The 27,500-nt window shown below is 46.4% G+C and overlaps 4 protein-coding genes across 8 annotated transcripts in view; 1 reads left to right on the plus strand and 3 right to left on the minus strand.

The window, feature by feature from the left end:
- Positions 1-89: 89 nt before the first annotated feature.
- LOC126986430 (uncharacterized) lies at positions 90-4,405 on the minus strand. Its single transcript, XM_050842582.1, has 4 exons — positions 4,294-4,405; positions 2,386-2,559; positions 1,900-2,005; positions 90-1,427 (listed from the first exon to the last, which is right to left on the minus strand). The coding sequence occupies exons 1-4, from the start codon at positions 4,315-4,317 to the stop codon at positions 1,285-1,287; spliced, it is 447 nt and encodes a 148-aa protein (XP_050698539.1). The 5' UTR covers positions 4,318-4,405; the 3' UTR covers positions 90-1,284.
- A 1,920-nt stretch (positions 4,406-6,325) lies between these two features.
- Positions 6,326-10,080, plus strand: LOC126986429 (uncharacterized). Its single transcript, XM_050842581.1, has 3 exons — positions 6,326-6,466; positions 6,973-7,273; positions 8,144-10,080. Exons 2-3 carry the CDS (start codon positions 7,016-7,018, stop codon positions 8,510-8,512), a joined length of 627 nt encoding a protein of 208 aa, XP_050698538.1. The 5' UTR covers positions 6,326-6,466; positions 6,973-7,015; the 3' UTR covers positions 8,513-10,080.
- A 3,510-nt stretch (positions 10,081-13,590) lies between these two features.
- LOC126986431 (ubiquitin-conjugating enzyme E2-17 kDa-like) lies at positions 13,591-18,267 on the minus strand. 5 transcript variants are annotated; one of them, XR_007739715.1, is made up of 5 exons: positions 18,131-18,267; positions 16,074-16,247; positions 14,994-15,099; positions 14,349-14,627; positions 13,591-13,796 (listed from the first exon to the last, which is right to left on the minus strand). XR_007739715.1 is itself a non-coding variant. In XM_050842583.1 (4 exons), exons 1-4 carry the CDS (start codon positions 18,152-18,154, stop codon positions 14,485-14,487), a joined length of 417 nt encoding a protein of 138 aa, XP_050698540.1. In that variant the 5' UTR covers positions 18,155-18,267; the 3' UTR covers positions 14,455-14,484. The 5 variants fall into 5 exon arrangements, 1 of the variants encoding a protein (XP_050698540.1); XR_007739713.1 differs by having other exon boundaries at positions 13,591-13,936; XR_007739714.1 differs by having other exon boundaries at positions 14,335-14,627.
- A 1,996-nt stretch (positions 18,268-20,263) lies between these two features.
- LOC126986433 (uncharacterized) overlaps positions 20,264-27,500 on the minus strand; it is a 7,470-nt gene continuing 233 nt past the window's right edge. Inside the window, exons 2-3 of the mRNA XM_050842584.1 lie at positions 22,128-22,475; positions 20,264-21,523 (exon numbers count right to left, since the gene is read on the minus strand). Coding sequence (XP_050698541.1) covers positions 21,113-21,523; positions 22,128-22,391 — 675 coding nt within the window. The 5' untranslated portion in view covers positions 22,392-22,475 and the 3' untranslated portion in view covers positions 20,264-21,112. The remainder of the gene's footprint in view (positions 21,524-22,127; positions 22,476-27,500) is intronic.

Consider the following 27,500-nt stretch of genomic DNA (forward strand, 5'->3'; position numbering starts at 1 on the left):
CCAGCCAAGTAGCCGACTCACACACACACACACACACACACACACACACACACACACACACACACACAGGACCTCTAGAAAGGTATACAGATGTTTATTTATTTTATTGACCGTCGCCGACCATAAAACTCGCAACAGACTTATATAAGGGCGGTATTACAACATACTTTCGCTTCTTACATCAGCTATTTCTAAAGGTCAAAGAAAGGGTCAGTCGGATTCTAATGAGTGTTTCTTCAGGTTCACGGTACAGAAGAAGGGTCACACTACCACCAGGGTCATAAAACTACCCCTGGAAATGCCCACAACTCCTACGAAAGCCTTGTCAAATGTGTGTTCTTGGGCGGCGAAATGTCTTAGAATACGGAACTAAGACGTTTGAACATACAGGAAAATATACTCTATGACTTAAAGAGATTTGGACAGTAAACACACTATCATTAAGACGATTAGATAACATTATAACATTCCCCCCCCCCCCCCCACCCCGCCCCCACACCACCTCACCTAACCCTTTCCCTCATGTCAAGTTGCACAGATTGTTTTTTTTTTGTCTTTATTTTAATTTTAAGAGATTTCCTCCCATTTTATCATCCGTCCTTTCTTCCCGCGTCTTCCTTCATATCCAAAAGACTGTGAAATATGCGAACTTAAAGGAACTGTTCCATTATTAGTTTTATTATTAACATCAAAAGTAAGGAGAGTTCGATTCCTCACTTCTGTAGATCATAACATAAGAGAATGTCTACTTAATACATTTCATCGATTGCCCAGTTACATCGAAATCAAAGACTGTTCTATTCCTTGTTCCTCCCCTTTCCAACCCTCCTTTCTCTCCCCACGTCAAAATCAAAGACTGTTCTATTCCTTGTTCCTCCCCTTTCCAACCCTCCTTTCTCTCCCCACGTCAGAATCAAAGACTGTTCTATTCCCTGTTCCTCCCCTTTCCAACCCTCCTTTCTCTCCCCACGTCAAAATCAAGGAGTATTCAATCTCCATTCCCCAATCCAACCTTTCCTTCTTTCCCCCGCCACCAAAATTATCAAAATCAAAGTGTTCAAACCCCTCTCCTGCCCTTTCCAACCCTTCTCTCTTTCCCCCACCATCAAAATTACCAAAATCAAAGTGTTCAAACCCCTCTCCTACCCTTCCCAACCCTTCTCTCTTTCCCCCACCATCAAAATCAAGGTGCAGTCGATCCCCTTCCTCCCATTCAACCCTCCTTTCCCCAAACACGATCCCCCTTCTCCCCCTTTCCAACATCCTCCCCCCCACACTTTCCCACTACCCGGCGGCGTAGAGTCGGGTCCACCTCTGCGCCTCCCTCTCGTACGCCCCTCTATCGGTTTTGTATTTCTCCGCGATGTCTCTCCGCCAGGGGTCCTCAGGGTTGGGGTCTGACAGCAGGGCGCAGATGGTAAGGATGACTGCAAAAGGACGAGAGGTAGAGGAGGTGGTGGATTAGTGAAGTGGGGAGGTGGAGTGGGGTGTATTGGAGGAGGAAGAGGAAATCTAGAGAAGTGGAAGAAATGAATGAGGGGAAGAAGGAGGAGGAAAATGATGATGATGATGAGGAGGAGGAAGTCTAGAGAAGTGAAAGGAATGAATGAGGGGGAGAAGGAGGAGGAAAAGGAGGAGGAGGAGGAGGAGGAGGAGGAGGAGGAGGTATGAACTGAGTTTAAATATTTCCATCTAAACAACAACCTCAAATTAAAAGATATCACCTTTATCGCAACGAGCATATCAGGAGCATTAAAAACAGTTGCAGCAATAGTAGTAGTAATTGTAGTAGTAGTAGTAGTAGTAGTAGTAGTAGTAATGGTGGTAGTAGTAGTAGTAGTAGTAGTAGTAGTAGTAGTAGTAGTGGGAGTGCTATATATATTTTTTACAGTTACGTACCACCTGCTATAGAGAGTGAAGGACACCAGTTGTTTTGCAGTATGTCCAGACAGATACCTCCTTCCGTGCTGATGTTGGGGTGGTAGATTTTAGTCGTGAACCACACCTGCAAGGAGCCGCCCAGGGGTTAATTAGGGGTTGCACCTGATCACCCTCCCCGCACCCCCGACATATCTAATCAGTCAGTCAGCCTCCCAGTCAGTCAGTCAGTACTAAGTCATTCACTCAGTCAATTGGTCAGTCAGTTTGAGCCAGTCAGTGAACCATTCAGTCAGTCAGTCAGTCAGTCAATTAGTCAGTTAGTCAGTCAGTCAGTCAGTCAGTCCTCATCCAACCACCATTCCCCCCTTCCCCCTTCCCCCCAGACGACCCCAACGCCCCTACATAGACCCCAACGCCCCCACATAGACCCCCAACCCCCAACACACAGACCCTCTTCCCCTCTCCTCCCCCCTTCCATCCCCTCTCCCCATCCCCCATACAGACCTTGGGCGGCTTGAAAGGGTAGTCGTCGGGGAAGTCAATCCTCAACTCGAAGAGGCCGCCTTGGAAGGGTGTGTCCTCGGGGCCTATGAGGGTGGCCTGGCAGTGGAAGGGGTCATTGTTGATGGGTCCGATGGAGCACTGACCGGGTGGATTCCTCTCCAACTCCCTCAACTCCTGCAGAAGGTGGAGGGGGTAGTAGTGGTGCTGGTGGAGTGGAGGGTCAAGGTGGAAGAGAGATGGTGGTGGTGGGGTTCAGGCATAAGGTGGAAGGTTAGGTTTGTTTGGTGATGGTGGAGGTGAGGATGAGGGCTGTAGGGTGGAACAGCAGTGGTGATGGTGATGGTGGTGATGATGGTGGTGGTTAGGCTAGTGGTGGTGGTGGTGATTGTGGTGGTTCTTTTGGGTAGGGGTTAGTGGTGGTGGTGGTGGTGGTAGTGGTGAGGATTGGGTTGTGGTAGAGGAAGGTTAACATCCACCTCAACCTCTTCAACTTTTTCTCAACCCCTAAAAACACAGAGATAACCACAACATCATCTCTCTGTTTCAACCCCTTCAACCTCTTCTTCAACCCCCTCACAAACCATAGTAAACAAAAACAAACAAAAAACAAAAACGTCAACCTCTTCTCAACCCCTACAAACACAAACATAACCACTTAATTTTTCTTTCCCAACCTCCTCAACTAACCCCTGTTCAACCTCTCCTCATCCCACACGCGAACAGTAGTATAACCAAGTCTCTTCCCAACCCCCTCAACCCTACAAACACAAAGATAACCACTTGATTTTTCTTTCCCAACCCCCTCAACTAACCCCTGTTCAACCTCTCCTCATCCCACACGCGAACAGTAGTCTAACCAAGTTTCTTCCCAACCCCCTCAACCCTACAAACACAAAGATAACCACTTAATTTTTCTTTCCCAACCCCCTCAACTAACCCCTGTTCAACCTCTCCTCAACCCACACGCAAACAGTAGTCTAACCAAGTCTCTTCCCAACCCCCTCAAGTAACCTCTTCAACCTCTCTTCAACCCTACAAACACACACATAACCACACCATCTCTATATCCCATCCCCTTCAAATAACCCCTGAAAGCTCTCTCCAACCCACACAAACACTTATAAGCACATCACCTATCCTTCTCAACCCCTCAACCCCACTTTCGTCCCCCTTCAACCCCCTTTCAGCTCCACTCTTCTTCAGTCTCCTCCTTCAACCCCCCTTCACCCCCTATCAACTCCCTTCGACCCCTGCAAACAAGTCAAACAATGATCTATTTTTAGTTTATTTTCTATCTCTTGTTTATTTGGTACGATTTCTTGGCTCATCTGGTACTGTTTCCTTGTCACCTGGTACTGTTTCTCTTTACTACTAATACTACTACAATTTACTGGTACTATTGCTTCTCTTTTTTCCTGGCTCTCTCCCCCTTCTTTCATTTCACTGATGTTAAAATTTCTTACATTTGATATCCCTATTTCTTCACATTTTCCTGTTTCCTTGTCACCCGGTAGATTTTCTTTTATCTGGCACTGCTTCCTGGTACTTTCCCTCCCCTGTCTGGCACTAGTTTTCTTTCCCTGGTACTGTATCCTTGTTGCCTGGTATACTGTTTCCCTCCCCCCCTGGTAGGCTTCTGTCTTAGGGCCGCTTTCACAGTCACTTCGTTTGTTTTGATCGTTACTAATAGCGACGATGGACGCTGTAGTTTTCCCCGTGAAACTGACCTATGGGGGGTGCAGAGGAAGCAAGAGGTGTTGAGAGTGTGTGGTAAGGTGCGGGGCTAGGCTAACCCCGCAGCCGCCACTACCCCATCGGCCAGTTTTACGTGGAAATACTTTAGCGGCGATAACAGCCATTGGTAACGATCAAAACAAACGAAACGACTGTGAAAGCGCCGTTACTCACCCTGTTTATCCGCTTGAGGGCCATGGTGGAGGTGTCGGCGGGGCGCGGACAGTCGGGCGGGCTGCGTGAGTCGGGTAACCTTCCCTCTCCGGCCTCACCTCACAGACTGCGATAAGGGGGTGATAAGGACCGTGGCGCAACTTGGCTTCATGGAAATAGATAGGAAGAGGAGATACAAGGAGACCTTCTACTTCACCCTGTCCCTTTGCCCTCCTCCATGTCCTCCTCTCTTCTGCAAGAACGCAAGGAGTCTGCAAGAGGCCGCTATGGTTATACAAGGCAGCTCCTGTGCACCCAACCCCACCTTACCTCACTGTCTATGAACTTATATTTTCTCTTTCTGAATATGTCTTTTGTCAGTGGGCGTTAGCAGTTTCCAAGAGGAGGCCGAGCCGTGGGGAATAGCAGAAAATGATCTTATGTTTGCCCTTCTTTTACCAAGAGCGTGGGGTATCATTGAGGACCTAATGAAAGAAATACTTGAGTGTGGCCTTTACTAACGCGAGTCTTCTAAATCTATATATCTACGTAGGCTGAGGCCGGTATTTTAAGACACCTACGTTCCTCACATCAATTATTTATAAAGGTCAAAGAGGGTATCAGTCGGGTTCTAATAAGTGTTTCTTTAGGTTCACGGTACAGAAGAAGGGTCACACTACCACCAGGGTCATAAAACTACTCCTGGAAATGCTGCAAACTCCTAGGAAAGCCTTGTCAAATAGGTGAACTTAGGCGCCGAAATGTTTTAATCCGGTAGCAGCGACGGGCCAAATTTGTGGCTTTACCGTGTACCAGCGACGGGCTAAATTTTTGCCATGATATAAACCCCCCAAAAAAACAGATGATGCTTAAATTGATCACAAATGCGTTGATATATATTATGAAATGGTTTGCGTGGGTGATGATTTTTTCTCATTTTTCTCGCTTAGAGGGACCATTAAGAAACATGGTCCCCGCAGCTACCGGGTTAAAATACTGCCCTTCCCATTTTCTGTGCTAATTGACCGCCTCCACACCCACCTCGGTCATCTCGTTGGTGAGCCCCGTTCTCTGGTTCTTTTCTATCGTATTGGACACGTTAGGTTTTCGTCCAAAGGTGGTGGGGTAGTAAAAAGCTCAAGAACCACTGGTCTGTAGCGAGGGTGTCTGTTGGGCTGCCGCTACTGCTGATGGATTACGTGTGTCAGGACAGGATGAAACAAAAGAAGGGTCCTGTCATGAGCTCCGTGGACGATTCCATTATTCTTGCTCTCCAACGGGTCAGTGTACAGCATGAGATCTTCAGAAGTCCAGACCGTTTCAAGAACCCCACAGCTCCTCCCCACCCACCTCATCTTTCGGCAACGTGGAGGAGGAGGAGGAGGAGGAGGCAGGAAATAAATAGAAGGCAAACACCATGAACTTGTAGAAAAAGGACATGGAAATATTACAGAACAGAAAGAAATAAGAGAAGACTATCCTGACTAACACTACAGCTGGCCAAACTTAGGGGGGGATACACATCTAAGTTCAGCCGGTGATCCTGGTCAGTTCCTTCATCTGAGAGGTACGGAAACACTGTCAGTAGAACCTGTTTCCTTGAAGTACCTGTTTAACCCGTTCGCTGGGATTGGCTTAGGGACGCTTTCACAGTCACTTTGTTTGTCTTGATCGTTACCAATGGCGGGGGTAGTGGCGGCTGCAGAGGAAAAGAGAGGTGTTGAGAGTGTGTGGCAGGGTGCGGGGCTAGGCTAACCCCGCAGCCGCCACTTCCCCATCTAGGCCAGTTTGACGGAAATACTGTAGCGGCGATAACAGCCATTGGTAACGATCAAAACAAACGAAACGACTGTGAAAGCGCCCTTAGTCGCTGGTCTTTGTATCCTCTCTAACAAGAAGGAGGAGGAGGAGGGAGGTGACGAGATAAGGAATACCATGTAAGTTCGTACGTACCGGTAATAAACAGGTGACACACACACACACACACACACACACACACACACACACACACACACACACTCTCTCTCTCTCTCTCTCTCTCTCTCTCTCTCTCTCTCTCTCTCTCTCTCTCTCTCTCTCTCTCTCTCTCTCTCTCTCTTATCAATAATAGAATCATTGTTATCACCACCACCACCGCCACCACAACTAAAGTCCATCACCATCACTGTCCCGACGGAGCCCTGCGCGTGTAGAGGTTAGTGGCGTTGGAGTTAGTGAGAGAGAGAGAGGAGAGAAGGATGTTTACAGTGTCCCGAACGGGTAGACAGGAGGAACGAAGAAAGACGAGGAGGAGGAGGAGGAGGAGGAGGAAGAGGAGGAGGAGGAAGAGGAGGAGGAGGAGGACACGTAACACACACATTTGTTGCTCATCCAGTCAAGTATAAATAAGTGTGTGATGACTTGGGGAGGGGGGGGGGGAGGAGGGTGAAGGGGGGGGCGATGCATGCACTGTCTGGTTGTATATATATAAAGCTACCCCTCTCCCTACCTACTTACCCTTCCTACCCACCTCCCTCCCTTCCTACCCACTAACCTTTTTACTTACAACCTATACCTATCTACCTGTCCAATCAACCAACCCACTCACCCATCTCCCATTTACCTGGCTACTTACCTACACCTGCCTGCCCACCTCCCTACCAATCTACTTACCTTCATACCTACCTTACCAATCAACCAATCCACTCACCCATCTCAAAGGAAAGCGAAAGGAGGACCCACGGAGCCACACACTCTTACAGACATGGCGCCCCAGTGTAAGATATGCGACTATAGGTTCTGCGCGGAGGAGAGGCAGCCCCTGAGCCTTCCCTGCGGCCACACCTTCTGCAGCTCTTGTGTGAGGCGCTTCCTGAACTCCGGGCGCTCGCTTAAGTGCCCCACGTGCCGGAGGACCCACACCCTGGCTGAAGGCGCCGCGTTCCCCGTCAATTATGCTATCCTGGAAGACATTAGTGCCACCTCCACTCCAGATGAAACTCCAGACCCGTCTCTTCCCTCGGTAAGTTTGGGAGTGGGTTGGTGTGGGTGGGTGGGTGGGGTGGTGGGTAGAGGGGGGGAAGGATGCGTGGGTGTGTGGGTGGATGGAGGGGTGTGGGGGAAAGGGGAGAAGGAAGAAGAATGGGGTGTGTGTGTGTGTGTGTGTTTGTGGATGTTGGTGTTTTTTTTTTTTTTTTTTGGTGTGTGTGTGTAGGTGTTTGGTGTGTGTGTGTGTGTGTGTGTGTGTGTGTGTGATCCCTTTCAGCTCTCCCTCCCTCTCTCTACACCCTAGTTCACCTTCTCGATTTGCACCCCTTCCTGTCCCTCTCCCTCCATTACACACCCTATCTTCACCCTGTCCCTTTGCCCTCCTCCCTGTCCTTCTCTCTTCTGCAAGAACGTAAGGAGTCTGCAAGAGGCCGCTATGGTTATACAAGGCAGCTCCCGTGAACCCAACCCCACCTTCCTCACTGCTCATAAATTTATCTAATCTCTTTCTGAATGTGTCTATTATATTGTTACAGCATGATTTCATCCTCTCCCCCTCCCCCCCTTCACTCTCTCTCTCTCTCTCTCTCTCTCTCTCTCTCTCTCTCTCTCTCTCTCTCTCTCTCTCTCTCTGTCTCCCTTCCTCTTACACCCTACTTTACCTTTGATCTTTGCAACCCTCCCTGTCCTCCCTTTTCTCTCCCTGTGGTCTGTTCTACACCCTACTTCTCCCTCTCCCTTTGTTTTCCTCCCTGTCTTCCTTCCTCCGTTACACACCCTACATACTTCACCCTCTCCCTTTGCCCTCCTCTCTGTCTCCCTCCCTCTTCTACACCCTACTTCACTCTCTCCCTTCTTTTCCCTCCCTTTCTCCCTCCCTTTCTCACCACGTCTCGTTTTCCAGGACAGTGTCACGCTCATCATCCGAGACTTGACAGATCACACGTTTCGCCTCAAGGTCCCTCTGAACGCCACGGTAAGGGAGGTGAAGGAGGCGCTGCAGAAGGACCACGGCTTCGTCCCTCAGAACACGCGCCTCCTCTTCCGCGGCCGTAGACTCGACGACCACAAGACCATCACCTTCTACAACATCCGGACGGGAAATATTGTACAGATCACGACCACGTATTTAGGAGGTCATCTTCTTGCCATGGCTGAGACTACTGCTACTGCTGCTGCTGGTTCTGCTTCTCCGGGGTCGCTTTCCCTTCCTCCTCTGTCTCCTCCTCGTTCATCTGGTACTTCTGTTTTCACTTTACTTGTTCTTCCTTAATCTGCTGCTCCCCCCACGTGAGGATATATAATGCTTTTGTCTCATTTCGATTTTTGTTTTATTTTAGGTTCCCTCAGATTTTAATTCCCCCCCCTTCTCCACCTCCTCCTCCTCCTCCTCCTCCTCCTCCTCCTCCTCTTCCTCCTCCTCCTCCTTTTTTCAGCCTCCAAAACATTGTATCTTTGGGTGAACCAGAAATGTTGTCTTTGAGGAGGAAAAAAAGAATAGTGTTCCTCTTGTGTTAAGGAAAATGTTTTATTTTTATTTTTATTTTTTTAGATGAGAGAGAAATATTATACCTTAATTAAAGATGAAGAAAAATATTGTTTGTCAAGAATCATAAATAAATAAATATAACCCTTTTTGCAGAGAATAACAAAAAATATGTATTTGTTGATTATTGCTGATTAGAGGCATGGTTTGCGTAAAGGAGTATATGGAAGTTAAAAAATATATATGCTATTTTTTTTTTTATGAGAGAGAAGATGGGTTGTGTAAATACCTAGTGTGAACTTAATGAAAGCTGGAGAACTGAACTCTCGCCTTTTCCAGAACCTTTGTAGAGACATTTATTCGGAGCATGAAGCACTTCTCTTTTACTCCTAAGTGCACTGCCTTTCAAAGGGCAATGTTGTGAATCTAGTGTTTGAACTTTTGGGGGCGCTTAAATTATTCCTGGAAATGCTTCTGTTGAGTCACTTCAGTGAGGTTTTGTGAGAGCCCCGTCTTACATACTTAACAGATATATTTGAATAGTTAAATAGGTTGAATCTTAAGCTACAGGGCAAGGGAAGAAATGTGCTTCACCAGATGGACTGTCTTCGTGCATTTCCTGCCAAGCTCCAGAATTGGCAAAGGAAAGTCGGTGCCGGGAATGTTGCCATGTTGGAAAACCTTTCAGCTGTCCTTGACGAGAATGAAGATCGTCTGCTTGACCCATTACTCAAAACTGAAGTCACTCAGTATCTGAAATCCTTGGAAAGTGAACTTAAAATGTGCTTCCCAGAATTCGAGGAAGAAGAAGAAAAGTTGGTGAGGAATCCATTCACTGGCATTCTTGATATTGCTACCATTCCCAGTGATGTTCAGGACGGATTTCTTGATCTCAAAATTGATCCTACTGCTGAAGATCTCTATGAAGAAAGATCTCTTGAATGTATTCTGGTGTTCAATGTATCAGTCACATCCAAAAGTTAGTCAGGCTGCACTTCGACTACTCCTGCCTTTTTCAACCACCCATTGATGCGAGTCTGGTTTGTCCACCCTTCTACAAATCAAGAATAAGAGCCGGAACCGACTGGATGTGGACCCCGACATGAGATGTGCATTGTCCGCGCCACAACCTCGGATTCGTCGACTGACTGAGAAGTACGATGTCAGCCTTCTCATCGGGGTGTGATAAAACATGCAGAGGTTAATTTAACTTTTCTCAACCAAATCCAAATTTGCTGTGAGGCTAGCGTCCACTAGTCTTGTGTAGTCTGGTGTTGTAAGTATTTCACAAAAATCTATCAAAATATAAGATAATTATGGTTGTCAACTTTGTGATAAAGCAAAGATGTTTTCTTCATATGCATTTTTTTAGCCTTTTTTTGGCGGGGTGGGGTTTGGGAGAAATATGAAGGGGAGCCACAACAATGTTGAAAATTCACGAAGGGGGAATGGAGTGAAAAATGTTGAGAGCTGCTGTCTTAGACCCACATTCCCGAACGTAATGGAGTCACATTACGACTGTTTCCCAAGGTCACAGAAAAGATTAACCGGAATTTCATGTGTGATTTTCCCGTTGAAGGTGCAGAGGTCGTGTCAAACTATCACCAGGATCACTAAACAGTCCATGGAAATCTCAGGAACTTCTACGTTAGACTTTTCAAACAAGCGAACTGAGGCGCCGCGCTGAGATGTTTAATAATAAGGGCTTTAGGCCACTCGGCGATGACCAAACATTGTAGCGGGGGGCGGGACTTGCCAACTTGTTATGGAAGACTTGGGGCCAGCTCGACAGTCCAGCAGAGTCATTATAAGCGCCCAAACCAGACTATAATCTCCACAATGATCCGTTTTTTCTTCGCAATACCAGATACTAAAGAACCTTCCTGTGTGGCCTGCTCAAATTTAATCATGTTAATATCAGTCGCAAACACAATACAAGGAATTTTCGAAGTACTTTGTGTTTGGTTGGGGAGCTTACGAACCTGCTGTACTGGACTGTAAGGGGCTGGGGAGCGAGGCAAGTGGTGGGGGATGATACGGGGGGGGGGGGGGGAAGTGGGGGTAAAGGAGGGAGGGAAGAATGTTCGCTAAAGATAAGGGAGTGAAGGGTGGATGAGGGAGGGGAGCGGTTGTACTTAACTCAAGACGATAAAGACTTTAATTGAGAGGGGGAGGGGGGAGGGGGGAGACTAGCTGGCGCAACCCCCCCACTTCTCGGCGATACACGTCCAGTACAAGACTGCGACACGAGATCCGCTTTGTGATTCAGTACCAAGATAACATAGACGTGTTTATTGATTGGTTTTGTTTATTTACTTTATTTTATTTTTTTCTTAGTTTTGTATTTGTGCTCTAGTTCTTTTTGTTATTATTGTTTTATTGTTGTTTTTTTGTTTGTTTTTGTCCGTCTCATCGATTTTTTCTGGTACATTTTCTTGGCGCCTTTTTCTTCCTTATTAATTTTCTTCTTTTTTGTCTTATTTTTATTTACATTTTCTTGGCAGCTTTTTCTTCCTTATTAATTTTCTTCTTTTTTGCCTTATTTTTATTTACATTTTCTTGGCGCCTTTTTCTTCCTTATTAATTTTCTTCTTTTTTGTCTTATTTTTATTTACATTTTCTTGGCAGCTTTTTCTTCCTTATTAATTTTCTTCTTTTTGTCTTATTATTATTTACATTTTCTTGGCAGCTTTTTCTTCCTTATTAATTTTCTTCTTTTTTGTCTTATTTTTATTTACATTTTCTTGGCGCCTTTTTCTTCCTTATTAATTTTCTTCTTTTTTGTCTTATTTTTATTTACATTTTCTTGGCGCCTTTTTCTTCCTTATTAATTTTCTTCTTTTTGTCTTATTTTTATTTACATTTTCTTGGCAGCTTTTTCTTCGTTATTAATTTTCTTCTTTTTGTCTTATTTTTATTTGTTATCGTTTATATTTTCAACGTTATTTTTATATCTATTTCTCAGCACCTTTTGTCTGCCTCCTTAATTTGCTTCTTATTGTTTTGTTTTGTTGTGTTATATCTTATTTTCTTTTTATTATTATTTTTATTGCCAATACTTTAATCGGTTTCCAATTACTTGTTGTCTTTATCCTTCAGAAACAAAAAAAATAACACTGACTCACTTATTAAAGTAAAAAACAAACATTGCGTCCTATCACACACACACACACACACACACACACACACACACACACACACACACACACAAAAACGAAGCAATATCAAAGTCATTTACATCGCCAATCACTAATGAACCTATTTTCTTGTATGAAGATCAACAAATATTACAAGTATAACAATTCTTGGCCATGACTTCACTCCATCGCTTCTTGGAAAGGATGTGAATTTAATCTTATCTTCGAGGAGTGAGCCCAAGGTGATAGGGACAACCTGTTACCTGTATCTTACCTGTACGTTACCTGTTACCTGTGCGTTGTTGACGTGTCTTGCCTCACCTGCCCTTCATTCTACCTTCCCTCCTTCCGCCTGTACTATTTCGCTCTTATCTTTCCTCCTTTCCTTCTTCCTCTCCCACTTCCCTTCTTTTCTTTATCTTCCCATTCCCTTACCTTTCTTCCATTCCTTCCTCCCCTCCCCTCCATCCTTCACGTTTTTTTCTCCACATCCCTCACCTCCTTTTCTTCCTCCTCCTCCACCTTTACTTTCTCTCCTTTTCCTCTTCCTCCCCTCTATGCTTCACCTCCTTTTCTTCCTCCTCCTCCACCTTTACGTTCTCTCCTTTTCCTCTTCCTCCCCTCTATTCTTCAGCTCCTTTCCCTCCTCATTCTTTACTTTCCCTCCTTTTCCTCTTCCTCCCTCTATTTTTCATCTCCTTTTCCTCCTCCTCCTCATTCTTTACTTTCTCTCCTTTTCCTCTTCCTCCCCGTATTCTTCATCTCCTTTCTCCATATCCTTCACCTTCTTTCCTTCTTCCTTCCCCTATCCTTACCTTTCTTCCTTTCCCTCTTTCTTTCCCATATTCCTCACGTCTTCCCTTCCCCCTTCCTTCACCTCCTTCCTCTCACTTACCCACCTTTCTTAGTCCTTCTCTTCCCTTATTCTTCCTTCCCCCCATCCTTACCTTTCCTCCTTTTCCTCTTTCCATATTTATCACGTTTTCCCTCTCTCTAATCCCTCACCTCCTTCCTCTCTCATTCTTCACCTCTCTCTTCTCCCCTTCCTTCACCTCCTTGCTTCCCTCTCTAGACCAGTTAATTAAGGTACAATAACACACATCCTAAGACAATCAAACCATCACGAATTACTTTATTACAATACAAATACTACATCTTGCACGCCACAGCTGTTGTCACATTCACCCTTCCCTTCTTCCTTCTTCTCTTCGTCCTTCCCTTCATTCATTATGCTTTCTTTTTCCTGTCTTTCATTCTTTATTCTCCTGGGATTTCCATGGAGTGTTTTGTGGCCCTTGTGATAGTTTGACACGACTTCTGCGCCTTGAACGGCAAAACACCCGCGAAAGCCCGCTAAATCTTCTCTTGGAAACTATAGTCTGTTCAGAGCATGAAGGCGGTTCAGGGTGGAGCTGGTATCGTCGTTTACTTTTGGCCATGCTGTTAAATCAACCTTCGTACATGCGTCTCTCTCTCTTATTTCCCATCCATTTGCTATTTGAAAGTGATATTTATATATTCTGTATTTAGTAAAGGAAGCTACATAGTACAATGAGTGTCGATGTTTAGGATTATAACAACGATTTGTATAAATTCTATGACATATGGCAGTGATTTTTTCCCATGCTGCCACGTTTTGGTGGTGTGGTAGTGGTGGTAGTGGTGGTGGTGTTGGTGGTCGACGTGTCCTCTTAGGTCCCTCCCCCGGGTCGAGAGGGAGAGATAGGGTTGTGGGTGGGTAGATAGGGAGACGGTGCTAATCTGATAATTGGCGGTCAAACTGGCACCGCCGCACTCATGGGAATACCGGAATCTGCCACACCTTGAACCGACTTCATTCTCTGAACAGACTATAGTCGTAATGTGAGCCCGGGACGTTTAAGAAGTTGGTGCGTGAGGTTTTCATTGACCTTAGTGATATATTTTAACATGACCTCTACACCTTGAACGGCAAAATCACTCACGAAAGCCCGGTTAATCTTCTCTTGGAAACTAGTCGTAATGTGAGCCCGGCACGTTTCAGAATTGGGTGCGTGAGGTTTTCATTGACCATAGTGATATATTTTAACATAACCTCTACACCTTGAACGGCAAAACACCCACGAAAGCCCGGTAAATCTTCTCTCTGGCCTTGGGAACTAGTCGTAATGTGAGCCCGGGACGTTTCAGAATTTGGTGCGTGAGGTTTTCATTGACCATGAACGTCAAAACACCCACGAAAGCCCGGTTAATCTTCTCTCTGGCCTTGGGAACTAGTCGTAATGTGAGCCCGGGACGTTTCAGAATTTGGTGCGTGAGGTTTCATTGACCTTAGTGATATATTTTAACATGACCTCTACACCTTGAACGGCAAAATCACTCACGAAAGCCCGGTAAATCTTCTCTTGGAAACTAGTCGTAATGTGAGCCCGGGACGTTTCAGAATTTGGTGCGTGAGGTTTTCATTGACCATAGTGACCATTTTAACATGACCATTTTAACATGACCTCTACACCTTGAACGGCAAAACACCCACGAAAGCCCGGTAAATCTTCTCTCTGGGCTTGGGAACTAGTCGTAATTGGACCCCAGACGTTTCTTCCTCCCTTTCCTCTCCCGTCCTCACTTTCCTCTCCCTTCCCCCTAACCGGTGGCGTAGAGGCGGGTCCATCTCTTCGCCTCCTCGTCGTACTTTTTCCGTTCGTTGAGATACATTAAGGCGATGTTCTTCCGCAAAGAGTGGTTCGTGTTGGGGTCTGAGAGCATGGCGCAGATGGTGAGGATGACTGGAGGAGGAGGAGGAGGAGGAGAAGTGCAGGAGGAGGAGGAGGAGGAGGAGGAGGAGTGACAGCGAATAGAGAAATGAGGGTGGAAGGAAGGCAATGGAAGATGAGTTAGACGAGGAGGAGAAGGAGGAGGGAAACAGGTGTAGGAAGAGGAAGAGGAGAATTAAGACGACAATAAAGAGTAGGATGGAGGAAAAAAAAAAAGAGGGGAAAACAATCATTAGAAAAACAACAACAACAATTATTAGAACAACAACACTGTATATATACCACACCATCAGTAGCGGCAACAGTAGTAGTAGTAGTAGTAGTAGTAGTAGTAGTAGTAGTAGTAGTAGTAGTAGTAGTAGTAGTAGTGATAATTACCCCCGGAGATGGAGAGCGTAGGACACCATTTACTATTGAGGATGTCCAGACAGATGCCGCCCTGGTCGTTAATGTTGGGATGAAACACCTTGGTCGTGAACCGCACCTGAAGCACCGCCAATTAGTCACCTGCTTACCTGGCCGACCATTATCCATGCACCTTCCCCCCTCACCTGCTTATATCACTTTATCTCCACATTATTCCACCTTTCCCTTCACCTCTCTCCACCTTTCTTTACCTTCCTCCCATCTTACTCCACCTTCACCCGCACCTCACTCCACCCTCACCCTCACCTCTTTCCACCTTCCCCCTCACCTTTCTCCACCTTACTCCACCTTCCCCCTCATCTTATTCCACCTTCCCCCTCACCTTTCTCCACCTCTTTCCATCTTCCCCCTCGTCTTTCTTTACCTTCCTCCACTTTCCCCCTCACCTTCCTCCACCTTACTCCACCTTCCCCCTCATCTTATTCCACCTTCCCCCTCACCTTTCTCCACCTCTCTCCATCTTCCCCCTCATCTTTCTTTACCTTCCTCCCACCTTCCTCCACCTTCCCCCTCACCTTTCTCCACCTTACTCCACCTTCGCCCTCATCTTATTCCACCTTCCCCCTCACCAAAAAACTGCTTCCCTTTGACCCGTTTGATTTCTAGTCCGCCAGCTAGCAAGTTATTCAATTATTCAGTCAGTCAGTCAGCCAGTCATTAAATCAGTCAGTCATTCAGTCTGTCAATCAGTCAGTCAGTCAATCAACAAGTCATTCAATGTCAGTCAGTCAGTCAGTCATTTAATCATTCAACCAGTTAGCCTGTCATTCATTCATTCATTGACATTCATTCAATCAATCAGTCAGCCAGTTAGTCAGCCAGTCATTATAATATTCAGTCAATCAGTCAGTCAGCTAGTCATTCAGTCATTCAATCAATCAACCAGTCATTCAGTCACTCAATCAGTCAGACAGTCATTCAAACATTCAATCAGTCACTCACTCAGTCACTCACCCAATCACTCAGGCAGTCACCAACCTCCCCCACTCTTCCTTTCCCTCCCCTCCCCCCCCCTCCACCCCCCCCACACACCTTAGGCGGCTGGAAAGGGTAGTCGTCGGGGAAGTCGATGGTGAGGTTGAAGAGGCCGCCTTGGAAAGGTGTGCCAGGGGGGCCGATGAGCGTGGCCTTGCAGTGGAAGGGGTCGTTGTTGATCACGCCGATGGAGCACTGGCAGGGGGGGTTCCTTTCCATGTCCTTCAGCTCCTGTACGAGGCGTAGGATTCGAATTAGAGGTGTGAGAGTTACGGTGGTAGTAGCAGTGGTGGTACACTCTATTCTACCGCCGCTGAGAGATGGAGTCCTCGCCCGCTACCCCCCTGCTGACTTATCCTGTATCTGTGGGACTGTCTGGCTGGGGAAGTGGGAGGTGCAGCACAGTACGTCAAAGTTCAATTGGTGCCGAGCGTGGGGGTAGATCACTGGAGGCTCAGCCGCGGCAGAGGAAGGAGCTCTTCTTCCCTCACCTAACCAAGCATGGCCCGAGCCCACCCGAAGAAGCGCCTTCAACTCCCCGCCCGTGGGAGAAGAGGAAGGCAAGACCCTCGTCGAGAAGAGACGACGCCGACGAGCCCCGACTCCACCACCGGCCCCGGACTTCCGCCTCCACCGGATTGTCCGCCACGAAGAAGTGGCTTCGACCTTCCATGCCGTCCTGAGGCTGGAGAGGGAGCACCCTGCCCTCCGGGTAACGGTGCAAGAGAAATCCGGGGATGAGATTTACATAAAACCCCCGGACGAGGAAGCTGCTTTCTCTCTTGATCGCCTGAGCAGAGGAATCCACAGTCGGCATCTCCCTGGGAGAGGTGAAGAGCAGGCCTAGGGGTGTCGTCTTGCGATACCCTCTGGGCCAGTCCCTCCAGTCGAGCCTAGAAGACCCGCGCGTCACCTTCGCAATGAGGTGTACGTACAACGCGGGTCACTGCCGACGAGAGCCCACGTGTCAGGTCGAGGTGACTTTCCGGGGGCCCCTCCCCGAGTCCCTTAACCTCGGCTTCTGGGGTGTTTTCTCCGTCAGGAGGTTCACTCCGGAGCCCTTGCGGTAGTTCAAATGCCAGGCCTTCGGTCTTGTGCAGAAGTACTGCAGGACCGGCGCTCTGTGCGGCGTGTGCAGCGGGAAGCATCCCTCCTCACAGCGTATCGAGGCACTGAGAACCGGACAGAACCGGACTGCACGATGTCCGAACTGCGGCGGGAGACATCATGCCTGGTTCAAGGGCTGCCCCGAGATACTGAGGAGGGTCCCCCCTCAGACACCGGGAGCTTTAGGCCGCGGTCACACAGTCACGATCATGACTTCTTGGGGGTCCTGGCTCCTCCCTCCTCCTCCCTCCTCTCTCTCTCTCTCTCTCTCTCTCTCTCTCTCTCTCTCTCTCTCTCTCTCTCTCTCTCTCTCTCTCTCTCTCTCTCTCTCTCTCTCTCTCTCTCTCTCTCTCTCTCTCTCTGCGAGCTTTCCATCCCTTTTTGCAGTCTTCCTGACTTGCTTTACCAAATACAAGTTCACCTTCAGTGCCCTCATAGCTAGAAAATAAGAGAGAATGTGTCGCCTTGTAGAACAAAAGCAATGAATCGTATAAACTCCATAATAAGGGACAACGTTGCTCTCCGACGGAGTCACTTCCTTCTGATCTCCACCCGCGATGACCTCCTCCGACTCGCTCGAAAGTGATCCACAGACGGAAAAGAGAACTTATTTTCAATATGAACAAGTACTTTTTATTTTAGAAGAAAATGCTAATAGAGACTATGGCTGGCATTACAAGACACTCGCTTCTCACATCAGCTATTTCTAAAGGTCAAAGAGGGGGTCAGTCAGGTTCTAATGAGTGTTTGTTTAGGCTCATGGTACAGAAGAAGGGTCACACAACCACCAGGGTCATAAAACTACCCCTGGAAATGCCCACAACTCCTACGAAACCTTGTCAAATATGTGAACTTGGGCGACGAAATGTTTTAAAATACGACTCTTAGACAAACAGCCTCAGGAGCTTCATCGAACACGGAAACATTACAAATATCCCCTCCATGCCTGGCCATACCCTTCCCAAGCACGGTACCCTCTTTGGTGACCCTACACACTCCTCGCTTACCTTGTTGATCCGCTTGAGGGCCATGGCTGAGGCGGAGGCGGAAGCGGAGCCGGGGAGGGAGGTAGGGGGTACGAGGACAGTCAGAGGGTGCGACGCGTGAGTCCGGTAACCCTCCCTCGCGACGCTCACCTGTGGGACTGTGGTAAAGTGCTGATAAGGACCATGGCGTAACGTGGCTACTTTGAGGGGGGGAGGAGGAGGAGGAGGAGGAGGGGGAGGAGGAGGATTTAGCTACATAGATTTACATAGAAAATGAAACCACACAGACCCCATGGTCCAGACTAGGTGATCTATCCCTATAAGTGATTCTACATTAATCAGAAGGCTCCAAAACTTTGCATTTCTACTCTAGTTAAGGAAGTGACGGTCGAGCTTGTTTTTAAAGGAGTCAATCGTGTTACACTGGACCACTGAAGGAGGGAGCTTATTCCATTCTCGCACTACAACGCTCGTGAAGAAAAATTTGGTGCAGTCTGAATTTACTTGTCTACATTTAAGTTTTGTGCTGTTATTCCTCGTTCGCAAAGTCTCATCGATCATAAAAAAATTTGATTTGTCCACATTCGTAAATCCATTAAGTATTTTGAAACATTCGATCAGTTTTCCTCGGAGGCGACGTTTCTCAAGAGATAATAACATGTTAAGTACACAGGGGAGAGGAGTCATTATTCGTCTGGCCGACCAATGAAACCCGGGTGTTCGAGGGATGAAAATGCCGCTGGGGGTCATGGGCTAGGGTTAAGGATTAGGAGTGAACCAGGTGGCGAAGGAAGACGATCGGAATGCGTGTTTCTGGGCGTGGAGAAACAATAAAATAAAAATAAAAATATATAGTGGGTAGTTTTTTTTTTTTACAACAAAGGAGGCAGCTCAAGGGCACACACAAAAAAATAATGGTAAAAAAAAGCCCGCTACTCGCTGCTCCCATGAATAATTATCAGAAAAATACTAGGAAATAGTTATAAGGCAAATAATGTAAGTGTGGTAAATAAAACAAGAAGGTGTAGCAAAGAACAGTGCAGGGGACGAATCAATTGGACTTAACCGTTCGTTGTGGTGTGGTGGGCAGATCAGGACTCTCCTCTACAATACCGCCCTCACGGCACACGTTGGCTCGACTCTAGCAACACGGTACGATGCACGGCAGGTGGGTAGCGGTGCTGTAGCGGCATATAGTTGTGTAGCAGCGGAGAACGGCTTAGGTGAGATAGGGGCTGCGTCCAAAGGGCCAGTCTTACAGTCCAGTACAGACGTTTGTAAGCTCCCCAACCATACACAAAACACGACGAAAATTCCTTGTATAGTGTTTTTTTTTCACATTTGTTACCCTTTTTTTATGCCCTTGAGCTGACTCCTCTGCTGTAAGGGAAAAAAAAAAACACTATACAAGGAATTTTCGTCATGTTTTGTGTTTGTTTGGGGAGCTTACAAACGTGCTGGACTGAAGACTGGCCCTTACAGTCCAGTACAGACGTTTGTAAGCTCCCCAACCATACACAAAACACGACGAAAATTCCTTGTATAGTGGTTTTTTTCACATCTGCTACCTTTTTTTATGCCCTTGAACTCAGCGTTGCCAGATTATCGTATTCACCACATTGTATTTATCATTTTTAAGCCTCAAACTCTCGTACCTGCACAAATAACGATAGAAAATTAAAGTTAGCGTTAAAGCTGTTATTTATTGATGCTCTTTTTTTCTTTTTCGCCATAGTTATCGGTCCAAAACTACGAAATTCAATGCGATGAGTACGATAATTTGGCAACGCAGCTTGAACTGACTCCTCTGCTGTAAGGAAAAAAAAAAAAACACTATACAAGGAATTTTCGTCGTGTTTTGTGTTTGGTTGGGGAGCTTACAAACGTGCTGTACTGGACCGTAAGACTGGCACAAAGTCTCACTGCGCACTAGTAACTCTCATGTCCCACTAATAACAACACGAGTAACAGCAGTGTAAACGATCAATGGCGTAATCGGTGAGTAGTGAGTAGCGGGCCCTTTTTTTTATTTTTTTATTTACGCCCTTGAACTGTCTCCTTAGCTGTAAAAAAAAAAAAAAAAAGAAGAAGTAGCGAGGGGTGGGTCAAGACGGAGGAGGAGGAGGAGGACGAGGAGGATAAATAAACTCTGAATCACCCTTCTATTGTCTGTATTTCATCTTCCTAGGACTTGAACTCTATGAAGAGGGAAGTATCAGGACACCTCTCCATCCGAAATTGACCTCTCTTTTGGACACTCCTGTTTACTTTTGCAGGAAGAGATATTAGTGTTTTTTTTTCTATTTTTTTTTCCTTTTTTCTTTTTGTTTGTTTATTGCCTTTGAGCTGCTTCCTTTACCGTAAACAAATCATTCTCCATCCCAGAGTCGGTAATGTTTGGGCCCACACCACACAGTTATAAGTCTGTGGCTCACACGCACACAGGTGGAAACGCAGCCTTCAGGAAAGTATTGGCTACCTCGTAACACATAAAACAACTATATATGTTTAATCAGTGTTTTTAAATTTATGAGCTTTTCATTAATGAATTACATATTTTGAAAGTAGACAATACGCGAATCATGATAAAATACAGAAGGATATGGTGCCCAGAGTGGTTGTCATCTGTCACGCCTGCAGACACATCATCTTGTATCCTCTCTCACAACTTTTGATGAACTTTACTTTTCCGGTGAATGGAAATCCAGCTCATCCATGACGTCATTCATGCAGCACGTCCCTGTTTTGTGTTGTTCCATTCTGTATCGGAAACTGACTACAAAGGACATTATTACGCCGAGCGAATGTTTCTTTCTTAGTTTTAAAGATATATATATATATATATATATATATATATATATATATATATATATATATATATATATATATATATATATATATAACAACACAACAAACAACATACTGAAACACAAATTTCCGGTGTTCTCCCAGCAATCATCGTACGCCGCCTCGTCGCTCAGTGTCTCATGGGTGCCAGCGGTGTTACGTACGTACAAGTCTCGTATCTAATCTCCGGGAGCAACATTGCCTCGCAACATTGCCTCTCACCGTTCCCGTGGTTCCCGCGCCGCCCCAGTCTCCGCCTTGCTGAGGCTCGCGGCCGGCCGTCCTCAGGCGCAGAGGGCGTGGTTCCCGGCCTCGGTGCGGCAGGCGTCCACCCTCGTACTCTGTGAGCATCTGCAGGGTGTTGCCCGTCTTCAGGCCGTAGGACGCGAGCGTGCAGTTGTCCTTCAGAACACTTCCCGAATAAATGAGGCGCGTCTGGGCTGGGGCAAAGCCGTGCTGGTCATGGACGAGATTCTTAACTGTCTTGACGGTGGCCGCGGCGGGGGCGTGCAGCTGGTACTTGTTGCCTTCCAGGTCCTGCAGCACCAGCTGGAGCACGCCCGAGGACTGCGGGGAGACAGATACACATAGATAGGTAGATAAGTACTTTATATAGGTAAGAAAATAAATACAGTTAGATAAAGAGGTAGGTATAAGAACGTAGGAGTCTGCAAGAGGCCGGTAGGCCTGTACGAGGCAGCTCCTTTAGATATTTAGATAGAAAAGAAGAATTTGTATTAAAAGGAAATGTGTGTGTGTGTGTGTGTGTGTGTGTGTGTGTGTGTGTGTCACACGCACGCTCCGGTAGCTCAGCGGTAAAGCTCTGCTCTGCCGGGATTTTTCACTGACATGGAGCGGTTACTGTCCCCCATGGAGGTAATAAGTCCTCCTTGAGCAAGGTGGATGGGGAGTGTGGTGTGTGGAGGTCCCGGCAGTACTGTCCTTATCGGGAGGGGACTCGTGATCCGGCCGTGGGTGACTTGCACACACACACACACACACACACACACACACACACACACACACACACACACACACAGATCCTTGAGGCAGCTCAAGGGCAAAAAACAAAAATAACAACAAAAAAGCCCGCTACACGCTGCCCCGACAGAAGAAAAAGAACGAGAAGCCAGAAGAGAGGTCAATACGATCACACGTCACGTACACGTACCTGTTCTGTACGCGTTCGAGGGGCTATGTAAGAGGGGGGCGGGAGGCTGGCTTCAAGGAGGTCGTAGTTGACATTCAGGTTGTCCACATTGTTCTTATTCACGCCCGTGTGGTGGCCGAGGCAGGCGAAGCACTTCTTGTTTGGTGTCTGGGCCCACCTCAGCACACAGGCGCGACACATGGTGCGGGAACAGGGCATGAGCAGCGGCTTGTGGTTCTCGTTGTCGTAGCTCTCAGCACATATCTTGCACGTCAGCTTCGGCATGACGGGCGTGGCGGCAGGCGGGGAGGGGGGCGAGGTGGTGGTTTGGCGTGTGGTACCAGACTTGGAGTTGTCGCTTCCCTCGTCCTGTGAGTGGAATGATCGATCGGTTGGTTGGGTGGTTGATGTGATATGATATTTTCGGTTGTTACGATGGTGGTTGGTGGTGGTGATGAATGGTTAGTGTGTGTGTGTGTGTGTGTGTGTGTGTACCTGTTCACTGTTTGCCTCTTAGCAGGTTAGTGGCGCTGCGATATGTGTTATCTCTCTCTTATACAATCATACTAAAAGGTCTTTCTTTATCACTCTTTATCTTAATCCTCTTTGGATTCTTTTTAGGAGCAGCGAGTAGCGGGCTTTTTTTATTTATTAATGTTTACTTTTTTGTGCCCTTGAGCTGTCTCCTTTGCTGTAAAAAAAAAAAAAAAAAAAAAAATCACACACACACACACACACACACACACACACACACACACACACACACACACGTCAAAAATTCACATTCATTTTCTTTTATTCACATTCACTTCAGTATCTAGTCACCGTTGCTAAGTTTTCATCACTTCATTGCACTTATCTTTTATTTGTATTCATTTAATTTCATTTGTCGTTTTCATCAGTTAATTTCATTCATATTCCTTTTATTTGCATCGATTCCATTTTAATCACCATTTGTTAAACTGACACGCTTGGGTGACCTCCCGAACCAAGACCAAATTCGAGACCAAGAGCCGGTTTCACAGTCCAACACAGCGTCTTTGTAACAGCCCGAACCAAACTATAGAATCCCATACAATCCAAAATGGTGAGGTCTTCGATGCCACACTAAATACACAAGACTTTTCCTGTATAGTTTCATCAAATTTGTGAACTTAAATATAATCACCAGACGCTATACAAGGAACTATCGAAGGCTCTGGTATTGGTTTGGGAGTTTACTAACCCATCACGGGGAACTGTGAAACTGGCCCCAAGAGATGTCCCGCCAGATTCGCTAATGGGCTCTTCGGCATGCTGGCGGGTGTATTGTTTTTAAGGATCATGTCAATCATCTCCAAGAAAGGCCCAATATCAAGTCGTAGTGAGTCATTATCAGACAGATTTTTCATTACCAAATTTATCCTAATCTGATAATGAAATTGGGGAAGGGGAGGCGGTAGAGAGGCGAAAGGAGAAGGGGAGGCAGGGGGGAAGTGTTGGGTGACGTGAAAGGAGAAGGGGAGGAGGAGAGGAGGTGTTAGACAGGTGAACGGAGGAATGGGGGAGGGAGGAGGTGTTGGAGAGGTAGGAGGAGGAGGAGGAGGAGGAGGAGTAAAAATCTAGGAAAAAAAACTACTAAGATCACGGTACAGTGGAAAGAGGAAAAGGAGTGTAAGCAGAAGTAACAGGGTGATGATGGTGATGATGATAATGATGATGATGATGATGATGATGATGATGATGAGGAGGAGGAGGAGGAGGAGGAGGAGAAGCAGCAGTAGATGAAATAATGGAAGTAGCGGCAGCAGCAGCAGCAGCATTAGTAATCGCAGTAGTTCCAAGGCCAATATTCTCAAACGTTTCTGGCCCTGCACAGCCACGTTTGGCAAGGCTTTGGTGGGGCTGTGTTAGTACTTCCATGGGTAGTTGTATGAGCCTAGTAATAGTTGGATAAGGACTTCGTAGCTGTGTTAGTATTACATGGGTAGTTTTCTGAGCCTAGTTATAGCTTAACAAGGCTTTCGTAGAGGTTGTGTCAGTATTCTCATGGGTAGTTGCTGGGTTGTTTAATTTAAATCAAATTGATTTAAGTCACTGATTTAGATAAAGATTTAAATCAAATGATTTTTACCTCCGCCAACTAAGATGGAGGAGGTTATATTTTCGGTCCGGTCAGTATGTTTATTTGTTTGTTTGTTCGTTAACACTCTCCTGTGCACAATTTTGCGCATATCTCAACCAATTTTTCAGGGAAGCTTTGTGTCCATCCAGAATAGAACCCATTAAATTTTTGATGTCAAAGGTCAAAGGTCAAGGTCAAGGTAGCTCAAAACGTCAGATTCACATATTTTTGGCCATAACTTCGGTTCTCGTCATCGTAGAGACTTCAGACTTGGTTCATATTTTAGCTCATGGAAAAATGCACCTTGCATGGCCTTGACCTTGATCTTTGACCTTGACCTCGAAAAGTTCACCCAAGGTCAATGTTTCCAAAAAATAGAATTTCATCAAATTTCGAAACAAATGCTTCCATATGATGCACCTTGCATGGCCTGACGTCAAAGGTCTAAGGTGATTAGCGTGCCCAGCTACGAATCCGTGGGTACGAGTCTGAATCCTGACCTGGGCAGTCAGCCTGCAGCTCACCCAGCTGTTCATCCTCCCTTTCTGGCTGGTCGGTAAATGGGTACCTGGGGAAACCTGGGGAAGGTAAACTGTGGTAACCCAGGTGTCACGCTGACCCTGTCCCGGGGTAATGGACTCTTTCCAGCATGGCTCAAGGGCCAATGCTACGGATAAGAGTACCGACGCCACGCGCAGCTGTAGTGTATGCCCCCATCTTTACCCTTTATTGGGATTTTATTTTACGTTTATTGCCAGTAAACCTTTTTGATAGAGCTGTTGGTTGGTCCCAGCCAATTTGTGGAGTAGGCAAGTGTTTTATATTGCCGCCATTTTGCTTGGCTAATCCTGCTCCCCCCTTCCCAGAGCTTCACTTGATCCTCTTTAGAGTTTCGCTGGAGTCCGGGTTGATAGGCAATCATCAGGACAGCCTGTGGGTAGGCTTGGGCCCTCCAGACACTCAAATGAACTAAAGAAAAGCTATTAAAAGGAACATAGAAAACCAAAAATAAAAAAGTGCCAGTAAAGGGAATATTTGTAATAAATATCTCTATTTTTCAAAGAATAACATACAGACGTTTATATTGATCATCCACAACCTTTTCTGATTCTTCCTTTTGAAGCTGCTGTCATTTTTCTATGTGCAATTTCAGTCAGGACATGTCCAAAACATGGCTTGATCTGGTTAGACTGTTAAGAGACTAGACAGAGTTGTGTGTGGTGTGGTGCTGCCCAGTGGCTGGCTGGCTTCGACTGGTCAGTCTTAGAACTGGCTCAAACAGCCAACCAGGTTAGTTATGATGATGGAATATGATGCAGGAATATTCTATCATGTGTTTTAAACTAACGTAGAGAATATAGAGGTTTACATTCATTTAATTATATTCATTAATAAGGAAAAATTTGATCTAAATAAAAAATCATGTAAAATATAAAAAAATCCGTTTTTGTTTATAAAAAAAACCTGGATAGTTGCATCCGCACAGTGATAGTTTGATATGACTTTCGTAGAGGTTGTTGTGTTAATATTTCTATTGGTAGTTTTCTGAGCTTAGTGACAGTTTGACAAGGAGTTCGTAGAGTTAGTGTTAGTATTTCCATGGGTGGGTCTATGAGCGTAGTGATAGTTTTAACAAAGCTTCTGCTCCGTGAACTTTTACTCCTCCCCTTAAATATTCGCTGAGGCCGGATCGCAACGTCTGGGTGGAAGTTTGGTGTCGTTCCACTTGGGTTCAGCAAGGACGAATCACCCAGCCTGGAGTGTAGGGGTGTGTGGTCCGAACATCTATGGAAATTTATGTAAATCTCTACTAAGCCCAGAGCCCATATTCTCAAACATCTCGTGGCTCACACATCCACATCTGATCAGGCTTTCGTAGAGGTTATAAGGGTATTTCCATGGAGAGTTTTATGAGCGAGCCTAAGATTGTCTGACACTCTTCTTCTGCACCATGAAAGTGAAGGCACTCATGAAAACCGAATTCATCTCCTTTGTGGCCTCGGGAAGGAGGTGTTGTGAGAGCCGAAAGTGTCTGAGGATGTGATTGCCGAAAGTGTCTGGGGATGTGATAGCCGAAAGTGTCTGAGGATGTGATTGCCGAAAGTGTCTGAGGATGTGATAGCCGAAAGTGTCTGAGGATGTGATAGCCGAAAGTGTCTGAGGATGTGATAGCCGAAAGTGTCTGGGGATGTGATAGCCGAAAGTGTCTGAGGATGTGATAGCCGAAAGTGTCTGAGGATGTGATTGCCGAAAGTGTCTGAAGATGTGATTGCCGAAAGTGTCTGAGGATGTGATAGCCGAAAGTGTCTGAGGATGTGATTGCCGAAAGTGTCTGAGGATGTGATAGCCGAAAGTGTCTGAGGATGTGAGAGCCGAAAGTGTCTGAGGATGTGAGAGCCGAAAGTGTCTGAGGATGTGAGAGCCGAAAGTGTCTGAGGATGTGATAGCCGAAAGTGTCTGAGGATGTGAGAGCCGAAAGTGTCTGAGGATGTGATAGCCGAAAGTGTCTGAGGATGTGATAGCCGAAAGTGTCTGAGGATGTGAGAGCCGAAAGTGTCTGGGGATGTGATAGCCGAAAGTGTCTGAGGATGTGAGAGCCGAAAGTGTCTGAGGATGTGAGAGCCGAAAGTGTCTGAGGATATAGGACCAGGCAGACGGAGGGTAGAGTGAGAGTATAGAGCATAAATAACCAGTAATGAACTATTGTAACGAAACAAAATACAAATACATGGGTAGGCGGTGGCTGAGTGGTTAGCGTGCTGGGCTCACATTCACCACGCCATGGACAACGTCGGTTCGAATCCCCACGCTACCACCTGGGATTTTTCAGTCACCGCCGAGTGGCCTCAGACTACCCACATGCTGTCCTGAAGACCACCCATCAACCCGGACTCTAGAAAAAACCGTCCAGTGAATCAAGAGTGAGTTCCAGGGGGCAGCATGAGCCAAGCATACCTAGCACCACTATAAGAAATTGCCTGCGCCATGACGGACTTGGGGATAGGCGAGGATGTAAAAAAAAATAATAATAATAAATAAAAAATCCAACGCCCGGAAAACAATGCTCCCTTCCTTCAGATCAGTCACCGTCTAACGCCATCAATCAGTCAGTCCCAGCTCCCTACACACGAGCTTTCCAGGAGACACTTTCACTGGTTAATGACTACACCCAAGGAGATATGAGACGTCTATGAACACCGAGGCCTTTGAGCTTAGCGTAGGCCTCCAACTTTCCCAATACGCAAATCAACATGAAGGCAATTTGGAGAGAGAATATTTCTGACGTACCT

The sequence above is a fragment of the Eriocheir sinensis genome, chromosome 61 (genome assembly GCF_024679095.1).
Source record: "Eriocheir sinensis breed Jianghai 21 chromosome 61, ASM2467909v1, whole genome shotgun sequence".
NCBI lineage: Eukaryota > Metazoa > Arthropoda > Malacostraca > Decapoda > Varunidae > Eriocheir > Eriocheir sinensis.